This window comes from Centropristis striata, chromosome 22 (assembly GCF_030273125.1).
Source record: "Centropristis striata isolate RG_2023a ecotype Rhode Island chromosome 22, C.striata_1.0, whole genome shotgun sequence".
NCBI lineage: Eukaryota > Metazoa > Chordata > Actinopteri > Perciformes > Serranidae > Centropristis > Centropristis striata.
In genome coordinates this window covers 10,021,099-10,042,723 of record NC_081538.1, presented here as the reverse complement: position 1 = coordinate 10,042,723, position 21,625 = coordinate 10,021,099, and the positions used below count along the sequence as shown (strand labels likewise).

Here is a 21,625-nt window from a genome sequence, read left to right as displayed (position 1 = left end):
AAAAAAACATACGGACCCGGGGAGGGGGGTAATAGTTTGAGAAAAAAGTTTACGAGATTAAAGTGGCAAATCTACGAGAAAAAAATGTGCAGATTTATGAGATTTAAAGTGGTGAATCTGCAAGAAAAAAGTAGCTTTTTCCCACTTTTTTCTTGTAAATATGCAACTTTTTTCGTGCAGATTTGCCACTTTAAATCTCTTAAATCTGCAGCTTTTTTTTATTGTAGATTTGCCACTTTAATCTAGTAAATTTGCAACTTTTTTCTTGAAATCTTTTAGCTGTAACACACCACAACCAAAAAAAAAGGACATGGCATGAATTTGACATTACCATAGACACTACAGTAGAACTAGGATTAAATACATAAAGACCAATACTATACAGTTCTCCAACATTTATTTATAATATGTAACTACATCATACCTGGCCCTCAAAAAAAAAAAATACTGTAAAACTGAAAAACTGAAATAACTGAAACTTAACTAAAACTGGTAAACACAATCCGAAAACGTATTAAAACTAAATTAAATGAATAATAGCTAATTTCAAACTATTATAACATTGCATTAAAGGCACTGAATCATCAACTTATTAAAAGGATTATTTAGTTTCAAGCCTCTTCTGCTACAAGATATATTTTGTCTTCCTTGAGATTATTTTAGCCAAAGTAGGACCAGTAAGACCTAAAAATAAAATACCTCTGGGATCTCAGAGACACAAAACATTGTCTCTTTTCTATTTTGTCCTACAGGTGCATCTCAATATATTAGAATATGATGGAAAAGTCCATTTCCAGTAGTTCAAGTCAAACAACCCCAACCATGTATTGAGTCATATAGATGACATAGACATACTTTTCAGAGCCCAACATTTCCATATTAACCATTCTTTTTAAAATTGGTCTTTTGTAATATTACATTTTTTTGAGACACTGAATTTTAGGTCTTCATTAAATATAAGCCATAATCATTATAATTAGAAGAAATGAATGGATCTATATAATGTGTTATTTCCACTGTTTGAATTGAATTACTGACATAAATAAACTTTTCTATGATATTCTAATTTACTGAGATGCACCTGTATACAGTGACACAAAAACTGTAATCATTTCTGAGTCCTGACATTGCTAGTATTCTACTGGACGTGCATCATGGAGGTATAAGGGCGAATGGGATTAAACTAAAATTAACTTCAGTGGTAGCTGCTGTGGCTCAGTCAGCAGCCCAGCAGAGCTAAATTTCATTCTGACATCTGACTGATGTAGCTTTAGTCTGTTGACAAAGTGTGTATTACCTAGTGACATTTTTTGTTTTTTTGCTATGCATTTTTAATTATTAACTATTCCTGGCATTCTGAGGCGTGTCTTTATTTGACGTGTTGCAGCTGTTCTCCTGTCTTACTTCTTTTTGTGTCTCTCTTGTGCTTTTCAGAGGAACTCTAGGTAATTTTAGTCCATGACAGAAGTGATATTTTTGGGCAGTAGATTATTTTTTGCACCAATTAGGAGCGTACAATGTAAGAAGCATGCAGGCCACTGACTTTGCACAAGACTTAGAAATAATTCAATTTTTCCATTTGTCAGTTTTTTATTGTTTAGGTTTTTTTCCTGACAATAATCAAAAAGGAATCTCATCATAGTGTTGTTTTTATCGTGAAGAAATAGGGAGAGGAAATAGAAAAGGAAAAAAACTGTGCAATCCCAAACCTGCACATTTGGTGTGAAAACAGGGTAATACATTTTTCTGAATGCGGATTTCACAACAGCAGGAACAAAGTATAAAACTGTATAAAAATACACCATCTAACCGCCACTACGTCAGATAGAAATCTCAGCCTGCTCCTTCTTAGTGTATTACAGTATATATGTCACATTCAATCAAACTTAAAGTAGCAACTTCAACCTCAAGGAGCTCCTTCATGTGGAGACATTTCTGTAAAAATAAAATGCAATCAGACACTATAATTGAAATCACAGTGGGGGTGATTGGTCAGGTCACAGTTTATGAACAGTGGTAGTGTGGTGCCTCTGGACACGGCAACTGAACACGCTTCATTTTCACTTCACTGCAAACTAGAGTCCAGGGAGCGCCACATTTTAACAACTCTATATTTGGAGTTATAATTCAAGACGCAAGGCAGAGGAAACAACACTTTTATGAGATCACAGGTTTTGTGTAAATTCTCGCACCTTCCATCATTGTCGTATGCATAAAGGTGTCATGCCACCATATTGCGGCGGGTTCATCTATCTCTCGCTGCATTATTTACAGATTGCGCTCGAATCACATGGAAAGGTGTGTGAGTCACAGGAAGCTATCACATCCACAGTCTTCGCTCTTTATTTTAAGGTGTCTCTTCCGCAATCCTCCTTAATGATCTCACAAAGTGCTTGTTCGCAGCATTGATGGAAGGAAATGCATCTCACTGTGTGTGTGCTTCTTACACTTGCTGAAGTTCAGAGAAAAGCAATCAAACTGTTCAAGTTTTTTAATTACACTTTCAGTCTCAATTAACAGGAATATTTTACCCAGAGAATGCAAGAAACATGATTTTCTCCTCAACAATGCTGAGCAAAATGAGATCCACAGGGCTTAACTAATAAATACGAATTTGTACATATGAATGTCACACACGTCCATCAGAACTGCAGGAACAGTTGCTGCCGTTTTATTACTCTTGTAGGATATGGTAGGGCTGGGCAATATACCAATATAAAAGATATATCGATATATTTTTTTAGATGGGATATGGAATTAGACCATATCGTATATATCCATATAGTTCAATGTTTTTTCTTTCTTTTATATATAAATGCTGCCCTTTCTAGGATTTGTCATGTTTAGTTATTTTGTAATGTTCGTTATTCTTTTTTCATATAAATATATTTAATTAAGAAAAAGATTATATTTTATTTCATAGGCTATTTTTTGTTTAAGATATTTCTTTATTTAAATGTGCACTTTATGAAGCTTTGATTTAAAAAGAAAAAGGTACTCCTGTTGTTAAACTGTATTTATGTTCACTTAAACGGTTTCAATAAAACTACTTGTGACATGTCATATTTGGCTTCGACTTAACATTTGCTCTGAATATGCAATAAAAATATCGGGATGTATATTGTATATGGATATTCAGCCAAAATATATCGGGATATGGCTTTTAGTCCATATTGCCCAGCCCTAGGATATGGGAAGATGAAAAGCTGTAATCTCGACAGTGTGTCTGGTTTAGGATTCGGTGTGTCTGAATAGGTGTGTGTGTGTGTGTGTGTGTGTGTGTGTGTGTGTGTCCTGAGGAGCTCCCTGAAGCAGCTGTGTGAAGACAGATGCCTGCAGTCACTCCGCGGTCAAAATGTCACACACGCTGCATGTCTGGACAGATGACCGCCTCTCTGGACGGCGGTGTGAGCGTTTGTGAGTAATACAGAAGATTTCTAATGCAGCAGCCCTGCATCACTGCACTAACAGTAAGGAACACTAACAATGGTAAATAATAAAAACTACACATACCTATTCTGTTGCAAAGGACTCTATGAAAAACCTGAGAGCCACGAGGGAAAAAAATTATCTGGTGATCTAAATAGTTTTCTCTCCTGTGTTTACGAGTTATAACGGGTGAAAAATAGGGTTTACCGGATTATTTAATTTAATTTTTGTATCATGTGTCAAGCCATTAGTGTGAAAAAGACAAACATGACACTAGTGTTACATAACTGGCTAATATATTAAATGTATATTTGGGTAGAGAGTACATGGAGAAACTAAAACCCAGAAGAAGAAAAAAACAAGAATGCTTTTATTTTCTAGACCATGGGGTAGTGGTGCACTTCAGCCTCTTGTGGCCAAAATTGGTATTACAACAATAATATTTATAAAGTTATCCTGCCAATATATGTGCAGTCATGGAAAAAAAATATTAGACCTCCCTTGTTTTCTTCATTGTTTTGTTCATTTTAATGCCTGGTACAACTAAAGGTACATTTTTTTGAACAAATAATATCATGATAACAAAAATAGCTGATAATAATAGCCCATTTCCCATGGTTTTCTTGATAGTGATTTTGGCTATCATTAAGAAAACCATGGAAAATGGGTTATTATTATCAGCTATTTTTGTTGTTATCATTATATTTGTCCAAACAAATGTACCTGTAGTTGTACCAGGCATTAAAATTAACAAGATATTGAAGAAAAATGAAGAAATGAAGAAAAGCCTTTTGAGGAATTATGTGCCACCAAACTGAAAATTAAAAATACTGATATTTCATCATATTTCAACAATTACATTTACATTACGTTTGCATCGTGTGGTATGGATCTACATGTCTCATTTAAAACCTTGAGGAAAAAAACAAACAGATCCTAACCAGATCCTGTTAAAAACTATTTTTATTATTTCAATTCTTATATGACATATATTGCAATTAGGGCTGGGCGATATATCGAAAAAGAAATATATCAATATATTTTTAAAAGTGATATGGAATTAGACCATATCGTACATATCCATATAGTTCAATGTTTTTTTATTTATTTTAAATATAAATGCTGCCCTTACTAGGGTTTGTCATATTTAGAAATTTTGTAATGTTCGTTATTTTTTTCTCATATGAATATATTTATTTCAGAAAAAGATTGGTCTACTTTATTTCATAGGCTATTTTTATTCAAGATATTTTTTTTATTTAAATGTGCACTTTATAGAGCTTTGCTTTTTTTAAAAAGGTACGCCTGTTGTTCTACAGTATTTATGCAATATTTGCTCTCACTTTGTAATAAAATATCAGGATATATATCGTATATTGGCCTAAATATATCTGGTTATGATTTTTGGTCCATATCGCCCAGCCCTAATTGCAATACATAAAAATGAGGCCACAGTAAATAAAATGTATGACAGGTATCTTCAACTGCTCAGGGTTCAGAGGGGGTAAATTCATTCAGAAATTTAGAAGAGAAAACAATTCAGATCAGACTCAGTAAATGGATCACCAGATTTCTTTTTCTCAGTTTGCTCTCAGAGCTTCCATAGGATTCCCTGCAAGGTGTGTAGGAGTGTATATGAGCGTTTTTGAGTGATGAATGTGGACAGTCGTGAATGCATGGAAGAGAAGGATGTAAAAGACTCTGCAAACATAGTGTTGTACCTTTGTCTGGTGCTGAGAGGTTGGGGTCACTCCTTGGTAAAGTGGTATCACCTATCTGATGAGTTGGAGCTCTCTGCAGAAAAAAGAAATAGTCCAAATTACTGTCAAGTGCTAACAACGCAAAAAAAATGTATTTGACACAACATAGGTAAATGCCAGCTTTAGCACAGCGAGGAATAATTGAATATCGGGCTGTTAAAATAAATATCAAAGTGTGAAATCTCTCCCCTCACAAATTCAATAGAATAGACAGAGGGAGGCACAGACAGCAACAGAGTCGGAGAGGCAGAGTGTTGAATGTGTAATGACCTTTATGTCTAGCAGTGGTGTGATATTTGTAGAAGTGGATGAGCACTCCTACTACATCGGTTAGAAAGTTTGTTATTTTCCCCTCCGCTCTAATTACAGTAAATGATATGAGTGATCAATGATTCTAATAATCAGTGTTCCATTAGCAGCTCTCAGGTTGGAAAGAACTCCCAACATCTATTCATCTTGAGGCTTTTGATTGAAAAACTGGTAGTGCTGACCGGAGAAAGAGATGAAAATGCCTTAAAAAGAATCACATTATTTTTCTGCAGCTTTGTCACTGAGGATGGAGTGTGTGATTGCGTTACACGCTGCCCTTCAGGAAAAGAAGACACTGCAATATCATGTTGTTCTTGCCGGACGGGGATGTTGTTTATTTACTGAAAATGAGACAAAGCTGGACTTCTGCTCTTGAAAAACTGCAATTCTCAGCTACAAAAAGCCTCATGGCACGTGCACTCGCCCGGGAGGCAATTTTTTCCTGAGGCAGAAGTCACCCGTTGAGAGATGCTGTGTAATACAAAGGTGACCCCGTCTCCTGCCCCAGCATGCACATTAGGCTCGGCAGCAGCGTCAGGCAAACTGGTGGAAACATACACAGATTTTGTCTTATTCAGAGTTACAGATTTGGTAAAAACAGGTGGAGCCAAGTGAGAATGCAACCATCTGTAAGAGCCGCGAGTCAAAGACAGAAAACGAGTGTTCTACTTCCATCACCTGAACAAAAAACAAGCTCACCCAGGGAGGATATGTCCATCTGCTTACAGTATAGAGAGTGTTTTCTCCATTCTGTGGTGCCTTTTCAATTTTTCTTTTAATTATATCCTCTATGCTATTTGAATATAGAACCCATATGGCTCTCTGTACTATAAAACCCCTGAGCCTTGGCTGCTGTTGCTATGGAGAAAACATAGAAAACAACTTTCACCTGTAGTGAATTCAAAACTTTGTTTTTTGTAGCTGGGAACACAGCAACATAGTTTTTAAATGCATTAGCAGTTTTCTCCTCACTGTAATCTGAAGCCTCCACCCACAGTCAGCGTGCACAGAGCACAATCTGGATGTTTCTTGCCAAAAACGTACCCTGGGAGTCGTAGTTAACCTCTCTCCTCCAGCTTTTATGTACAGTGTTGGATTTCAACTGTTTATAAAAGATATTTATTGACCCAGTTGTGCATCTTCTGTACTGATGATGAGTCAACCGAGTTACATCTAAGATGAAGAAGTGCTTCACTTGTGAGTCACCTCACGCTGTCTATGGACAAACTGACCTGGAACATCAGCAAGTGGTGCCTGAAATAGCCTCTCCAACTTCACAACTTCAGACTCTTTGGGTATACTGATATGCTAAAGGCTTACAACAACAACATTTTAAAGGACTCCTATTAGCTTTTTCTTATTTTCTGTCATATACATAACTTTACAATGATGGATGCTCATGCTAAACGTGGTCAAACTATGAGGTAAATGTATGAAAATGAAATCCCTGTGAGCAAGACACTTGAGTTCCGTTTTTGTACTTTTGACTCAAGCTGATGTCAGCTAAACAGATTTTTTTTTTAATGGTCATCTACTCCAGGCATATTATATTACATACACTGCTGCACATACACTGCAAAAAAGCCAACTTGTATTTTTTGGCCTAAAACAGTGATTTAAGTTGGTAAAACTTGGAAATATAAATTACTGACATTTAGGGCAATAATGAAAGTTAGCACAACAAAGGAAGCAAGTTGTATGCTCAAAAACAAGTTAGTGAGTTGTTGTTGCTTATATCTTTAAGTTGGGGTTCACAACAAGGGACAATAGTTCTGCTAACTCTTATTTCTTTGTTGTGAAATGCGGGAAAGCGGTGAAATTCGGTCATTAGCGAAAGCTAGCGGCTAACTGATGCTAGCGGCTAACTGATGCTAGCGGCGCTGCTTGTTACAGCTACAAGAGTAGCAATTAGCATATCAATGCTAACTCAAAATTGTGGTCGCAACATTAGCTGACATTTCATAGTGGCGTTACAATCGTGCCAATTCAGCACATTGCAGAAGTTAGCAGAAGTAAGGCTTAAAAGTTATGTGAACGTGTTGCATTGAGTAGTTTTGGGGTTTAGAGGCTGTCAGGTCAGTTTTCAGGTGCCACCACAGTGCCGTTACAGTCGTGTCCTGACTGCAGTGTTGCAGGTACAGAGACAGGAGAACACAGAAGACCACTCAGAGCGGACTGTGCTTGGGTCTTAAAGAGACAGGCGCTACAACGGACTGTCTCAGACAGAGGGTAAATAGAGGTGCAGCAGCAACAGGCAGCATGAGAAAAATAATGTGTTTTTTGAACATTAAACCATGTAAACATGTTCAAGTTAGGCCTGTCTTGATAATTACTATATCGACTTATCGTTCAATATATGAAAATGGACAGGTGAGACTTTTTGCGCTTTTTTGTGTTTTTCTGTATGTTTAAAGTAATGCTATAAATGTTAGACAGGCAGTACGAATTGCAGAAAAAAAAAACTATATTTCCCAAGCAGCCATTCCAGCTGTTTATATGCTATTTTATTAATAATAAAATATATAATACATAGTGTTTATCTCATCACAATGTTTTGTTAACAGAGCCTGAAAGTCTATTTTCTTTGTTTTGGTTGTAGTTTTTTATTTATGTTTTATTTATTTAGGATATTTTAAGATTTCTTTTCCAAATTTCAATTCCAATGTTTATTATTCTCGAGATTTAAAAAATCATTGCTGTGGAAAAGGATGTACTTATTATGCTCTAATATTGTTATAAAGCTAAAACAACATCGATACAACGATACTATCGTTTATTTTGATAGTTTCTGGGACAATATATTGTGTGTTATGGTGACAGGCTGAGTTCTAGTGAACATGAAAATTAGTATAATAGGTATGCTTAATTTCAGCTGGCAAATTAGATTTTTTTTTTTCAACTAGTATCCAATTTCAAAGAGGTTAAGTTACTTTATGCACTTCTTTTTAATATATATTCTTTCTTTTTTGCCTTAATTTGATAGTAGTAGAGATACATAGGGAAAGACGGGCAGCACAGGGCTCTGAGACAGATCTGACCCTGGGCCTGCTGCAAGCAAGGATTAAGCCTTAATGGTGCGTGCTCTTCTGGTGAGCCACCGGGACATTAGCACAGCCAATTTTCCTCATATCAGGAGACAAATGTCCCCATTGTTCGGTTACCAAAAGGTCAACAGCTCATTTGTTATTATTCATGTTTCTTCCAATTTTTCTTTGCATGCACATATGATCCATTTGTTTTAACCTCCAGCATGGCATACTTTTTTAACTTTTCAATTAAAATCAATTCTATACTGGAACACAAGTTATAGCCAGATTGGAGAAATGTCTACACTTGCTTCTGGTTATTCCGCCCACACCTTAATGTCTGTGTGTGTGTGTGTGTGTGTGTGTGTGTGTGTGTGTGTGTGTGTGTTAACCTGTGCAGGGTCCAGAGGGTTGGGGAAGATGGCGCTGACCGGTCGCTCTCGTGGCGACAGGCAGGCGTTTTCTCTGGAATGCTTGTGTTTCTCTGCCATCTGGGGCGAACCTGGAATGGTATGAGATGTTAGAGCAGTAACTCACACACACACATACACACACACGCAACAATATGTGCAACACATAAGGGACCAAACAGCAGCAAGGTGTTAGACTATTACCCACAAATACTGGCAATCAGGAAAGGCCAATCTCTCTTTCTCCCTCCAAGCCTCTCCACCATTCTTTCAGCCTCACTAGCTCTACGACATGATAAATGGCCTGCCCCCTCACACACACACACACGCACACGCACACACTCACACACACGCACACACACACACACACACACACCTCACTCCCTCACCTCCTCAGCTAGACTGGACAATTACAACAGACAGAGACACATGCTAAACCATGACAACTCTCAGATAAACACAAAAACCCACACACGCATGCAAAACACTCATTTCCCCAGCTCTTCCCCTCATGTGGTGTTAGCTGCTGTACAGATCTTGATCCATTAGCGAACGCGATAGCACTTGCAAGGCTATCATACGAGTATGAGATACCCATCGCTGGCTCTCATTCAGATAAGACCACACAAGCAATAATTCTCCACAGGCTTTATGGGTAGACAGAGGCCACTTTTATAAGGGCGCCGCCCGCTGCCAGCAGCTCGCCAAAGGGGAGTGTATAAGCTTCCATAAACGTCTTCATATATCCTTACTTTTTATGATGTGGACCAGGCAGAAACACGTTTGCACATTTGAACATGGCGAGATAAGAGGGCGGACAGAGAGGGCATTAGATATTCACACTGGTGGAGGCGTGCGAGGCCGGGCTGGACTGGAAAGCGTACTGAGGTCTGAGAGGGACTCACCACAGAGCTGTAATCATCTCTTACTCTCTGTTGCCTCGTCTTGCATTTTCACCGGCTGTATGTTTCTTTCAAAAGCATTTGACTCCGCGTCTCTGCACATTTCATTTTTCATCTCAGGCTCATTTTGTATTCTCTCTATTTTTCAGTCTCTAACTTTCCATTTCATTGTTCTTCTTCTTTTTCTTTTTTTTCTTTCTATCTTATCTCCCTCTCCCGCTTGTGTTCCCTCAGCTGTCGTCTGACCTCGCTGACCTCAGCAGACAGGACGCCGCGGTGGTTTGAGAGAACATGGTGTCGCTGGAAGGTCAAAGGTTCAGTCGGCGTGTCCACTGTGTCTCGCTGCTTCCTCTGTGTGACTCACCCTGGAGTAAAATATCAGCTAAAAGCCTACAATAGTGTAAAATGAGTGCTTTCTGGAGAGGGCCAGGCTCACCTCTGGCGCTGGAGGGGGCTGAGCTGGTGACATTGGGCGAGGCAGAATGGTTGGAGCTGAGGCTTGAGGTAGACGGACTGGGCTGGAGACAACAACAACAACAACAGTGTCAGTAACTTGGACGAGAAAATTATGAAACATTGATTATTTTACATGAAATAGGGCTGCTTGATTACTGCAAAAAATCGGACTCAACTTGGTCTAAAAATCAAAAAAATCTGACTCAACATTTAGGTCAGAATTATTTACTAAGATTACGCTTTGACTTTAGAAATATTGTGCATTTCTAAACTAAAAGAAAGATTCTTCTGAAGTTTTTTTTATAATTGAACTAGAAAACAAACAAAAAAGCTGACACTTAAAACTCACAAGCACCAGGGTCTGACTGCGTAAAAAGTTATATATTTGATCTTCAAATACAAATTAAAAAACCAAAAAAGTCCCCAAAAATTGGAAAGTTAAGGAAAGTAAAAAAAAGTCAAATAAAACAAACAGTTGCACCATAAAATATACATATAACATACAGCTTTCAATTAAATTATTTCTCAAGGATTAGCAAATTATTACATTCTGTTTCATACAACAATGTCACAACTTTTTTGGAAACTTAAAGTAACGTGCTGTGTGCTTTAAAATAATTTCCCATTAATCGGACAGCCTTTATATGAAATAAATGACCTAATTTCATATCTTGTGTTTATCTTCAGCTCAATAGTTAACACATTTGTTTGATGTGTACAAAAACCAAAGTGTAAAAACAGCATGTGGAGTTTCAGGAGGAGTTATGTGCTGAACTATTTTTGGTCTGGCAGCCTTACAATGACGATAACACTAAGCTATACGGCTGTTAGTTATAGCTTCATATTTACTGTACAGACATGAACGTGGTATGGATCTTACCACTGACAGATGAGACTAGATTAGACGGTTATTATAACTAGAATTACCGCCTTGCAGTTGCATCTTCGTCCCAACTCATATAATATATAAGTATTGAAGAGATATAAGAAAGTTAGTAAAGGGTATTAGGTGAATTTTTGGTAAAACCTGGATGCTTCACACACATCTTCAACCCGGCAGATCTATCCAATCATCATATTTTCCGACCAACTGTTCCACTTCTGTTCCTGAGTTACGCCTTGAATAATGGCAAGGAAAGAGTTTTTGCAGAACATTATGATGTCACAGCGATGTTGACCTTTGAGGCATTAAAATGTCATCACTTCATTGTTTTTTTTATTAGATATTTATGTGAAATTTTGTCAAAATTAGGGTGCAAATTCTTCAGTTATGGCCCAAAACGTGATATGTCAGGTTACAGTGACTTTGAATTTTGACCACTTAAATCTAGTTACTTCATCCTTGAGTCCAAGTGGACATTTGTGCAGAATTAGAAGGAATTTATAAGAAATTTGCTCCTAAAATATTGCGAGGATGGGACATGTGGATGTGTTGATGGACTCTCACTGGTGCGGAGCCATAAAAAACACCCTGTTGTTAAAACAAATCCAAGTAGAATCCATGGCAGAGTCTGCTACTGAAACCTTACATATCATGTCTTCTGGAGCAGTTAAAGGCTTAATGCGCTTTGTGACTTGAAATGCAATATCTGTAGGATTATTGTTCCGTGAATTGTACTTGATCTATAGAATAAAAGCTATGATGCTCAAAAATAATATTGTAATAGCATCAGCCAGATCCCTGACAACAGCTTTTTTCCTCTCATGTTTTTCTCTTTGCCTCGTGTTATTCTTTGCCTGCCAGGTGAGCCACACTGCTTGCCAGCAGTTGTCGGCAGCTTTCTGAATTGGCCAAATCTAGTTTAGATTACTGCCTGAATCCAGCGAGCTGCCTGGACGGGACCGAACAAAGCAACGTGTCCTTAATGACGACAATTTGCTTGGCGGGATATAGTTCCAAACAGGCAGAGAGAAAACGGTCAGAGGAGAAGAGAAATGAGGGTGGATAAAAAAGTGATATTTGTAGGGAGCAGGAGGGTAAATGTACGGATCTATCTACTTACATTAAGAGCCTTTGTGTGGCTGTGTGGGGAGGAATAAGAGGTCTCATGTATGAGTGTAGGGGCTGAGGGAGATTACCTGCATGTTGAAGACTTCATCCGAACTCTCCGACTGCCCTGTTATGTTACTGACTTCATTGGAGGCCTGAGACGACAGAGAGGACGAGGAGTAGCGGTTCACCGCAGGGTAGCTGGGGAGGCTGAGGGTGAGAGGCAGACAGGAGGAGATAGTTATGGTGGTTTAGCTAAAGGGAGATACGGTATTTGGTTTCATTAGCTCTCAGAGGGTTCACTCACCGAAAATTCAGCATGAAAAGCCGACAAAAAGGCAGGCAGGGAGGGGATAAAAGACAAACAGGGACAGAAAATGTCAGATTAGAAGAAGATAAATCGATGCAGCAATCACAGCATTGAATCAAGCACTGGTCTGCCAAAAGCGTAAAAGAAAGGTTAGAGAACAAACACAGTATGGGTTTTTAAAGGAAGGTTAAAGCAGAAGTCGTCACCAAAAATGGTCTTTAAAAAAATAGATGGAAGTTGTTTTTCTGTTGCCAAACAGAGAACGAAAAAAGAAATCAAAACTCAATAAGTAAAACGTGAAATGTCACTGGGAGACTGAGGTGATGTGTGTGTGTCTGTGTGTGTCTGTGTGTGTGTTTGTGTGTGTGTGGCTCCCCCCCGGGATCAGACTGTGGAGGCAGAATGTCGCAGGTAGACAGAGTGGCAGGGTCACTGAACACATCAAAAAACACACACACAGACACACACGTATGCACACAGCCTGCCTGCTGGCTCGGCAGCAGGCACATAGAAATGTCCCCCATGGGTGCCAGCCGCCCCCACCTATTGTGTGCCCAGATGGAGCCACACCGGTAAAGAACGGAAGGAAGAGCAAAGGCACAGAGCGTGGTGTCTGAGGTGAGGTGAGGACACAAAAAGTCCGAAAAAAAGATGATAAAAGACGGGCAGCACATCAAGAGACAGCAAAGACAGGTGAGGAAATATGAAGGAGAAAAGTGAGGACAGAGAGTTTTATCATATTAATAAAATACAGAAACAACTAAATTAGAAGAATTAGGTAGTCACCTCCGCCTGGCGACCCCTCTTCCGCCGTCTGGGCTGATGATGTTGGGCACAGAGTTCCTGCAGGTCCGCGGGCTCCCGTTGGTGAAGTGCACTGGGCTTGCGCGCACATAAGCCGGAAACTCCTGGAGATTTTACATCAGAGAGGAGAGAGGGAGGCAGTGCACATGATTAAATGCTTCTCCATGCCAGCGTGAGGTATGTAAATAAAATACACACAAATGCAGAGGAAGGAAGCGTGTTTAATGAGGAGTGGCTTTCTAAAGGGGTCATTCACTCAGAAGTCTGAACACAGCAGTGGGCTTCTGTTATCACATACAGCGTGCACTTCCATAAAGATTTAATGATTTGAGGGAAAATTGTGAACACAAGTGGAGTTGTTTTGATCTTTCCAAACATAATTGATTGTAATCAGTGGTGGAAAAAGTAATCAGATCCCTTATTTAAGTAAAATGACTAAAACCACACTGTAAAATGACTCCACTACAAGTAAAAGTCCTGCATTCAAAACTTGAAAGTGCAAGCATTTATGCAAGCACCATTTTAATTTTGTAAAGATAGGGCTCATTTTAATTACTTAGTATACTGTTATGAGGTTTAATTAAAAAAACAAACAAACAAAAAAAAAAAACATCTTATGACTTTAAATTGATCATGTTTGATATTTAAAATCTCAACCCGAAAAGTAACTAAAGCTGTCAGTTAAATGTAGTGGAGTAAAAAGTACAATATTTGCCTCAAAATGTAGTTGAGTAGAAGTATTAAGTTACATAAAATGGAAATGCTCAAGTAAAGTACAAGTACCTCAAAATTGTACTAGTACTAGTAGAGTAAATGTAATTAGTTACATTCCACCACTGATTGTGATGAACTAAAATAATGTCTGCTTAACTTGCATCTCTCTGGTTTTAACAGCTGCACTGCCTACCTGTATGCCCAGACTGGATTTCATCAGGTGGAACTGGTCCACTAACTTCTTGTGGAGAGGTCTCATGTCCTGGGGGACAAACTTCTCATGCACAGCGAGGCCATACTCCAGAATGTGTGCCTGCAATACAAAAGCTGGTTAATGTATGGATATTAAAACCAACCAAGAGTGAGGGCAAGTGTAGAGATACTCTTATTATTCCTCCTACTTCATCCGTGTAAATCGCAAAATATTTAATTCAGACGTGCTTGTTTATAAAAATGAAGCATTTCCACTTCATGGTATGGTATGCAATCAACTCACTTGCTCTTTTTTTGTTTTTTTCCATTAACAAAAGCTGCAGGTCGTAGCTTTTTTTGGCTGCCACCTAATTCAAAGTTCAAAGCTAGAAGGTTGAGTTAAAACGCTGATTGGTCAGCGAGAATCGTCACTTGCTGACACAAGACAATCTACACAAACCTGTCATTAATAGTGGGGCCACCATCAATAGAGATTTTTTTAAACCCTCTCGAGTCTTATTGTTTTTGGCTATTCTTTCTGCCTATATATACTACATTAAAAATGTTTACCATGCCATTTTGGTATAATCTATTCAGCAAAGCGTTCACCTATATGACCCAATCGTTAGTTTTTTACTTTGACTTACTGGATCAACAATTTGAACCCCCCAAAACAATCCAAAACCATAAATAGTACATAGTAATGTTCAATGAAGAATGTAAATGTTTCAAATGTGAACACAGGTTGCAAATAAAACATTTAAAAGGATAACACTTAGTTCTTCATGTTTATACTAAATATGTTTGACCTTATCTCCGTTTTACTTAGCCCATCATCATCAAACAAAATGAAGAAGTCATGTGTTTTTTAGTTATTATTATGTTGTTTAGTGACTTCAGAAAAATGCCAGCCTGCAAAACCACGTGGTAGAGTTGACTAAGTGCAGACAACCTTCTTTTGTTTGGATGCCAGTGAAAGGTTCACCCAGGTGTCATGCTCCAACCTTTCACCTGCACAACACAGTGGTCAGATATTACTTATGCAAACTCAGGGTTGGGGAAGCTACTTTAGCTTTGCCAGCTACCAGTTACTTAACACTAGAATAAGTTGAACTACAGTAAAGTTACCCTAGGGAGAAAGCTAGTTTGGTCAACTAAAGCTAATTAGAAAAAGTAGTTCAATCTAAAAAAAATCAAATTGGCATTGATCATTGATATTGGATTATATATTGATATATATATATTTTCTATCCCTACAGCATGCCATTTAGTAGGTGGCATTGACAATCTGTGTGTGTGTGTGTGTGTGTGTGTGTTTCAAGTTTTACTTGAATTGTCTTTTCTTCATATGTATTTTCCTACAAATCCCATTTAAAACTAGAAAAAATATTTTCCAATTTAAAAGTATTAACGTTTTCCTTTATTCACAAACTCCCTTAATGAAAATAAAACGTTTTGATCTGACATAGTTTTTGTAAACAAATTTGACTTTTTGTATTATCTGACCACAACTAAAATAGTTCAGATAAAAATACTTACCTGGCCATTTCACCTACGAATAACATTAAACAAAGTCAAGGGTGGTGAATGCCTATGCCTGGGCATGCCTTCACAACAGTAAGGATAAAAGAAAATATAGTTTGTAGTTTTAGTAGTTAACTACACAAAACATGGCAAAATAATAATTTAACTACTTGAATCACAAGTGTAGTTCACTACTCCATACACATTTGATTGCCTCTCAGGGCTTCTATAAATCTTTATCACAACATCTGAAAAAAAAGTATGGATGCTAATCAAAAATGCCCGTATATGATAAACGTTGAGGAAAAAATAATGAATACTAGCTGACTTTTTTTTTTTTTTTTTAACTCTCAGACAGGTATCTGCTAGCCTGGGTATACCCATACTGCCTTGAATGCTCGAATGTCATTTCGAACCTCCAGGCAATCTGGCAACCAGGGCCGTTTCTTAGCCCTGTTTTAGGGATCCAATCACAGAACGGGGAGGGACGGCAAGACAATGACACGTACTACTCGGCAGACGGAAGCTTGTAGTTTTGTAGTTTTCTTACGGATCCAACATGGCTGCAGCAGACTCCTGTTTCACCACGAAAAAGGATGTTTTCAGCCTTGCTTCCGACAGGATTTGGGAAAAGTCTAATCTACTAATTTACCAACTAGCGCCGCTACTAGCCCCGCTACTAGTGCCGCTACTAGCCCCGCTACTAGCCCCACCACTAGCGCCGCTACTAGCGCCGCTACTAGCCCCGCTACTAGCCCCACCACTAGCGCCGATACTAGCCCCGCTACTAGCCCCGCTACCGTAACGCCGGTGATCTCGATACGAGCTGGGGGACAGCGGAGCCGCCGAGAGACCCGCAGCAGCTTGTTTACTGCCCATAAAATCAGTGGATGTGTGTGGCTGAATGTGAACATGCTGCAGAAAAACGTTGCAGAAGCAGAATTGAGCATTTTAGCCTCAAAGTAGAGATGGGCTAGTCTGGCTATGTAAACCATAGATGTAAGCATCAATTTCTGTCGCTCTACATACGTCATCTGGTATAACTGATACGATTGGCTAAGAGCTACCAACAGACGCTTTTGATAGACATTCTAAGCGCCCAAAAAACGGCTCTGGAGGATCGTAAACCATGCCTCCTCTACGGAGAAATGAACGGCTGGTTTCCAGACTAATCTCATTTGTGATTAGTCTGGTGTTAGCCAGGCTAGGTATCTGCCTCAAACATCCAGTTTCTGTCTGGCAACACAAGCTCCTCTTCTTCGCTTGTTCTGGAGCTTTGACAGCATCATAAAATCTCCATTTGCAACCTGAGAGAGCTTTGGAACAAGCGAGAAAGTAGCCTTGAGTTGAGTGTGTCTAATCACACACTAGGGTCACACTTCCAGGGTCAGCAATTGTACTGTAACAATTTCTGTTTCAATGAAGAAGGATGAGCATGCTGTTAGACTTCCTGTGCATTTAAAAACCGTTGTGAGCAAACAGCATTACAGACCTGTTCGAACATGAGTTCTCTCAGTCGTCCGATCTTCTCGCCATCCTCGGGGTGATTCATCATGTAGTCCTTCACGAAGAAGGCCTGCAGGAGACAAAATGCACAGCATCTGTTATGCACACACCGGGAGCTGAAGCGGGAGGCTTTCTACACTGCAGTGTTACCTGATCCCCCACTGGGCTGACACACTGAATTAGTGTCCACACATTTTTTGTTAAATCCTGTTAAAAAAAAATCACACGCGAATAGTAAACTAACATCCAGCTCAAATGTGGTGTGATGCTGATGTCTTGGTCTTTGATGGTGATATTAATATCAAGTACAGGGACCAGAATAAAAGAACATGATGGCTAAAAATAGAGAAACCAAATGGTGGGATCAAAGGATTGATTTTACTGTGATTAAGGAGCCAATTTTGGTCTGATATTTTTTTTATTTTCCTGTTACAGATCATGTCTCTTCAGAAACATCATACTTCTTGATTATGGGTTTCAGACTGAGCTTTCTATTCACTTTTCCAGACATTTCCTTCAAAAAAAGGCGACTCCAAGGAGAAACAGATAAGATGAGAAACGGCCTGATCCGCTTTGAATGATGATAACCGTTTTTGTGGCACCCATACATTAAACGCCGGTCCCTCGCTGTTTACAATGCCATCAACACTTGTGATGTGTCTACAGATTACGGCAAATCCTTTTCAATCTGCATCAGAGCACACAAAGAGGCGATGAAAGGCCCGGCTCGGAATCTGCTTTCCAAATCGCCCATGGAGGGGAAACGCGTAAGAAAATAAGGGACTGAAAGGTAAAGGGGGAGTTCGCTAAAAAAGATCAGCACGGTTCCTCTAAGGACACAGCTGTTTATCTCCAAAGAGACAGAGTGGGATGAAGAGAAAAGATTCTCCATGCTGCTTCAGACATGTCAAACACTGTCGTTGAATGCACGGGACTATGAATCCTCAATAAAACAAAGAATATTCCAGACGTCCTCAGATGGCAATCTTTATCAAGCATGTATTAGTATGCACTCATGATATCAATTTCCACGGTTATTAAACCGAGGAACACAGATGGACAAGAAATGAAGAATATTTTATTGCATAAACGTTATTAAGCTCTTCATAAGCGATGTATTATAAAGTAGAGATGCAACAGTGCCAAGGTCGTAATTCTAAAAGGGAGAAGGGCTGCGTTTCAGCAGGAAACTCCATCCAAGGACCTCTGGAAAAAAGGCAGCGAATAGAATCAATAATCTTCTACGAATGATGGAAATTTCTGGTCAGGCTGCAGGGAGTGAGTCCTCGCTGTGGAGTAGCTCAGTTAATCATTAGAAAAGTCCAATTAGAGATGGAACGCTGAGGGGGGAGGGGGGGAGGGGATAAATCAGACGGCATTCCCCCTCAAGGGTTTCAACTCAAACTAAAGCAATAAATCTGAATATTAATAATGACAATTTCTCCTTCGTTTGTAGCCGAGCGAACCTCCACAGCTGTCAATCGGCATTACGCTAGGAAATTAATAGATTTTATGGCGTGCTTCGTGGGGCGCTGCAATGCCATATTCTGCAAAGAAAAATGAGTGTTGATATCGGTGATAGGCTGCAGAAACAGCCCCATCTGTGTCCACCTCATGCTGAATAATTGAAATATGTGTCACTTTGTATTGTGTGTGAAATTGAAACACAAATTAAAAACGATTTCAGGCAGACGGTGGTCAATTTTGCCAAGAAAAAAATGCCATTTATACAATTTCATACTGTGTATAAAAGTAAAGGACTGCTTCTAAGGTACAGTGAAAGCTGAAAATCTGTCTACATTCTGTCAGATTACTAACAAAATAACAGCAGCAAAGGTGCAAGCACTTCGGCGACCCTTGCTTTTGTGGTATCAAGTATCCTACAAACCTTAATAGACTACTTCTACACAGAGGCACGCTCTTCTGCACAAACCCAATATACACACACGTACAGTATATGCCCACACACACACATGCATGCACAAACATGAACCCCCACATAAACTCTCCCAGTGGAAAAGGTTGGTTGCTATGCGACACGAGCAAGTCGCTGAGTCCACTCAGTTTGTTGAGGGTAAAAAACATTTTCTTGAGTAGATTTTTAGACGCCTTTTTCTCCAATTTAGCTCCTCCTGGTAAAACCTGGTAAAACAGAAATTGTACTGTTATCCTGCAATTGCGTCCCATCAAGGAGCTTTTGGAGCAGCCGTGGATGCAAATGTTTGTCAGCAGGATGGACCACGTCTCCAGTTTTCCTCCACCAGTCTGTGCGCCTGTCTGCTGCCACTTGAGTGTATAATATAGCAGCTGCATAAACACTCCCATCTCATTCATTCAGCCATTATTAGCCATCCATCTCTCTATAGTCCTTCCTCCCACTCCTCTATCCGTCATATTCTGACCTGACCCCTCTTTCTCCCAACATCCATCCTTCCGTCCATCCATCCATTGACCGAACTCCCCATCCCTGCATTACCCATCCATCTTATTTCCCCATTCCCACCCCCTTCCTGCTCTCCACTCATCTATCCATTGCCGTCCATCCATATCATTCAAACCTTCACCAAGCCGTTCATGCGTCCATCCATCCATCTGTTCATCCGCTCCACCCTCCGCAAAACGCTTTCTGTCCTTACGTCTCGCCGCTAAAACCCACCTTCATGCATCATTAGGTAATCCATATGTCATCGCTCCTCACTCAGTCTGTAAAACCCTCCAACCCCATCCACCATCCATCTATACGTACCTCTTGGTAGCGGGCCAGCCCTCCGTTGACAGCGGCGTCGATGACCCCGTTGAGGCACATGGTGAGGGGGTTGATGTTCTGCATCTGCCGGCTTTGACACTGGGTGATGAGTGTGCGTAATTGTAGGTTCTTGTTCTCAATCACCTCAATGGCGTTCTCCAGCGGGCTCACCTCCACCTGCGAAGGTGGGAGGTTGGAGAAAAATAGTTTGAAGTGGCCACTTCTTATGTAGGTCTAAAGAGAGCAGCACTCAACAATGCTACAGAAACAGTAGACATAAGCAAAAAAACAACAAGTATGTCCACAATGCTGCCGAAAGTAATAACATTTACATACTTCTAGCTTAAGATCTGACTAAAAAGATATTTAATTCTCGATTTTTTTTTATATATGTTATCATGGGAAAAGAAGTGTAAACCTACATTAAACAGTTCCACCTGTTCTTACATTGTACTTCCACCAAAAGTGGTTTGGTTTGTTTGATTTTTGCCAGCAGAATTATGGAAAAACCCAATTTTCAATTAAACTAAAAGGTGTAGCATGGGCAAAGAAGAACCTGTTAAATTTTGGAGCAAAGTTATTTTTCACTTTTGTTAACTTTGCAAGATAGGGAATTTATGGTTCAATCATGTGGTGTTAGAATAACCAAAATAATTAGGAAAAGTCACATGATTACAACCCTCAAGTTGGAACTGCAAAAACTTTGGTACACCTTTCATGGCTTGCCTGATTCGTTTGCTCTCCGTTGTAAATACCGGTAACGGCTATCAACGTCTTTTTTTGAGCCATAAAATACAACACATCTTTGAAAGCACCAATGTTGTTTTCACATTCCTACTTATAGCTCGTTAAAACACCAAAGTCGGAAGAGTAACTTCCCAACTCATGAAATTGGACCACCTGAGGAGCATGTGAATGCAGCATAAACATAACGATTATAGCAGCTTTAAGCCTAAGGCAAACACCGTTTTATTGCAAGCACACATAATTAGTAAACGGTCACTTTTGCGTTGGCTGATGGATGCATAAAAAATGTTCTTCTCTTTATCCGGCATTTCTTTTCCTCTCTGTTTTTCTTCCGCCATCTCACACAAAGCTTAATCCTCTTGCTAATAGAGCTTTTGCCAGTTCTGTATTTTATATGCTATTGCACTGCATAACCATCATAGAACAACACTGGGTTCACAATCCACAATTTCACACCACGCTCAGCAGCTATGCGCTAAAGAATATGTGCTTAGACCAACAGAGACACTGTGTTATGTTTTGCATACGCTCGACAAAACAGCATTTAAAATCCTCCCACTCCTCAGAGACGTAAATGAGAAGACCGAAGCCGGAAAGCTTTAGAGGGGATTTACAATGGACTCGTGTCAAATATGATAGTGATACCGGAGTATTGGTAAAAATCCCCCAATACGAAGATCAATCTAACAAAATTGACTGTGGCAATCAAAGCGAAGCAATTACACTTTTAGCACGACATCTAATCTATCCGACAAAGGAAATGAAATGTGTCCAATAGCCCCAAACTCATGACCTAGGTC

General features: G+C 39.3%; 1 protein-coding gene across 1 annotated transcript in view; it reads right to left on the bottom strand.

The window, feature by feature from the left end:
• dock4b (dedicator of cytokinesis 4b) overlaps nucleotides 1–21,625 on the bottom strand; it is a 163,293-nt gene that overhangs the window by 7,730 nt on the left and 133,938 nt on the right. The window contains 8 exon segments of the mRNA XM_059325448.1: nucleotides 5,151–5,223; nucleotides 8,917–9,026; nucleotides 10,273–10,354; nucleotides 12,372–12,483; nucleotides 13,379–13,500; nucleotides 14,304–14,423; nucleotides 17,319–17,402; nucleotides 20,079–20,255. Coding sequence (XP_059181431.1) covers nucleotides 5,151–5,223; nucleotides 8,917–9,026; nucleotides 10,273–10,354; nucleotides 12,372–12,483; nucleotides 13,379–13,500; nucleotides 14,304–14,423; nucleotides 17,319–17,402; nucleotides 20,079–20,255 — 880 coding nt within the window.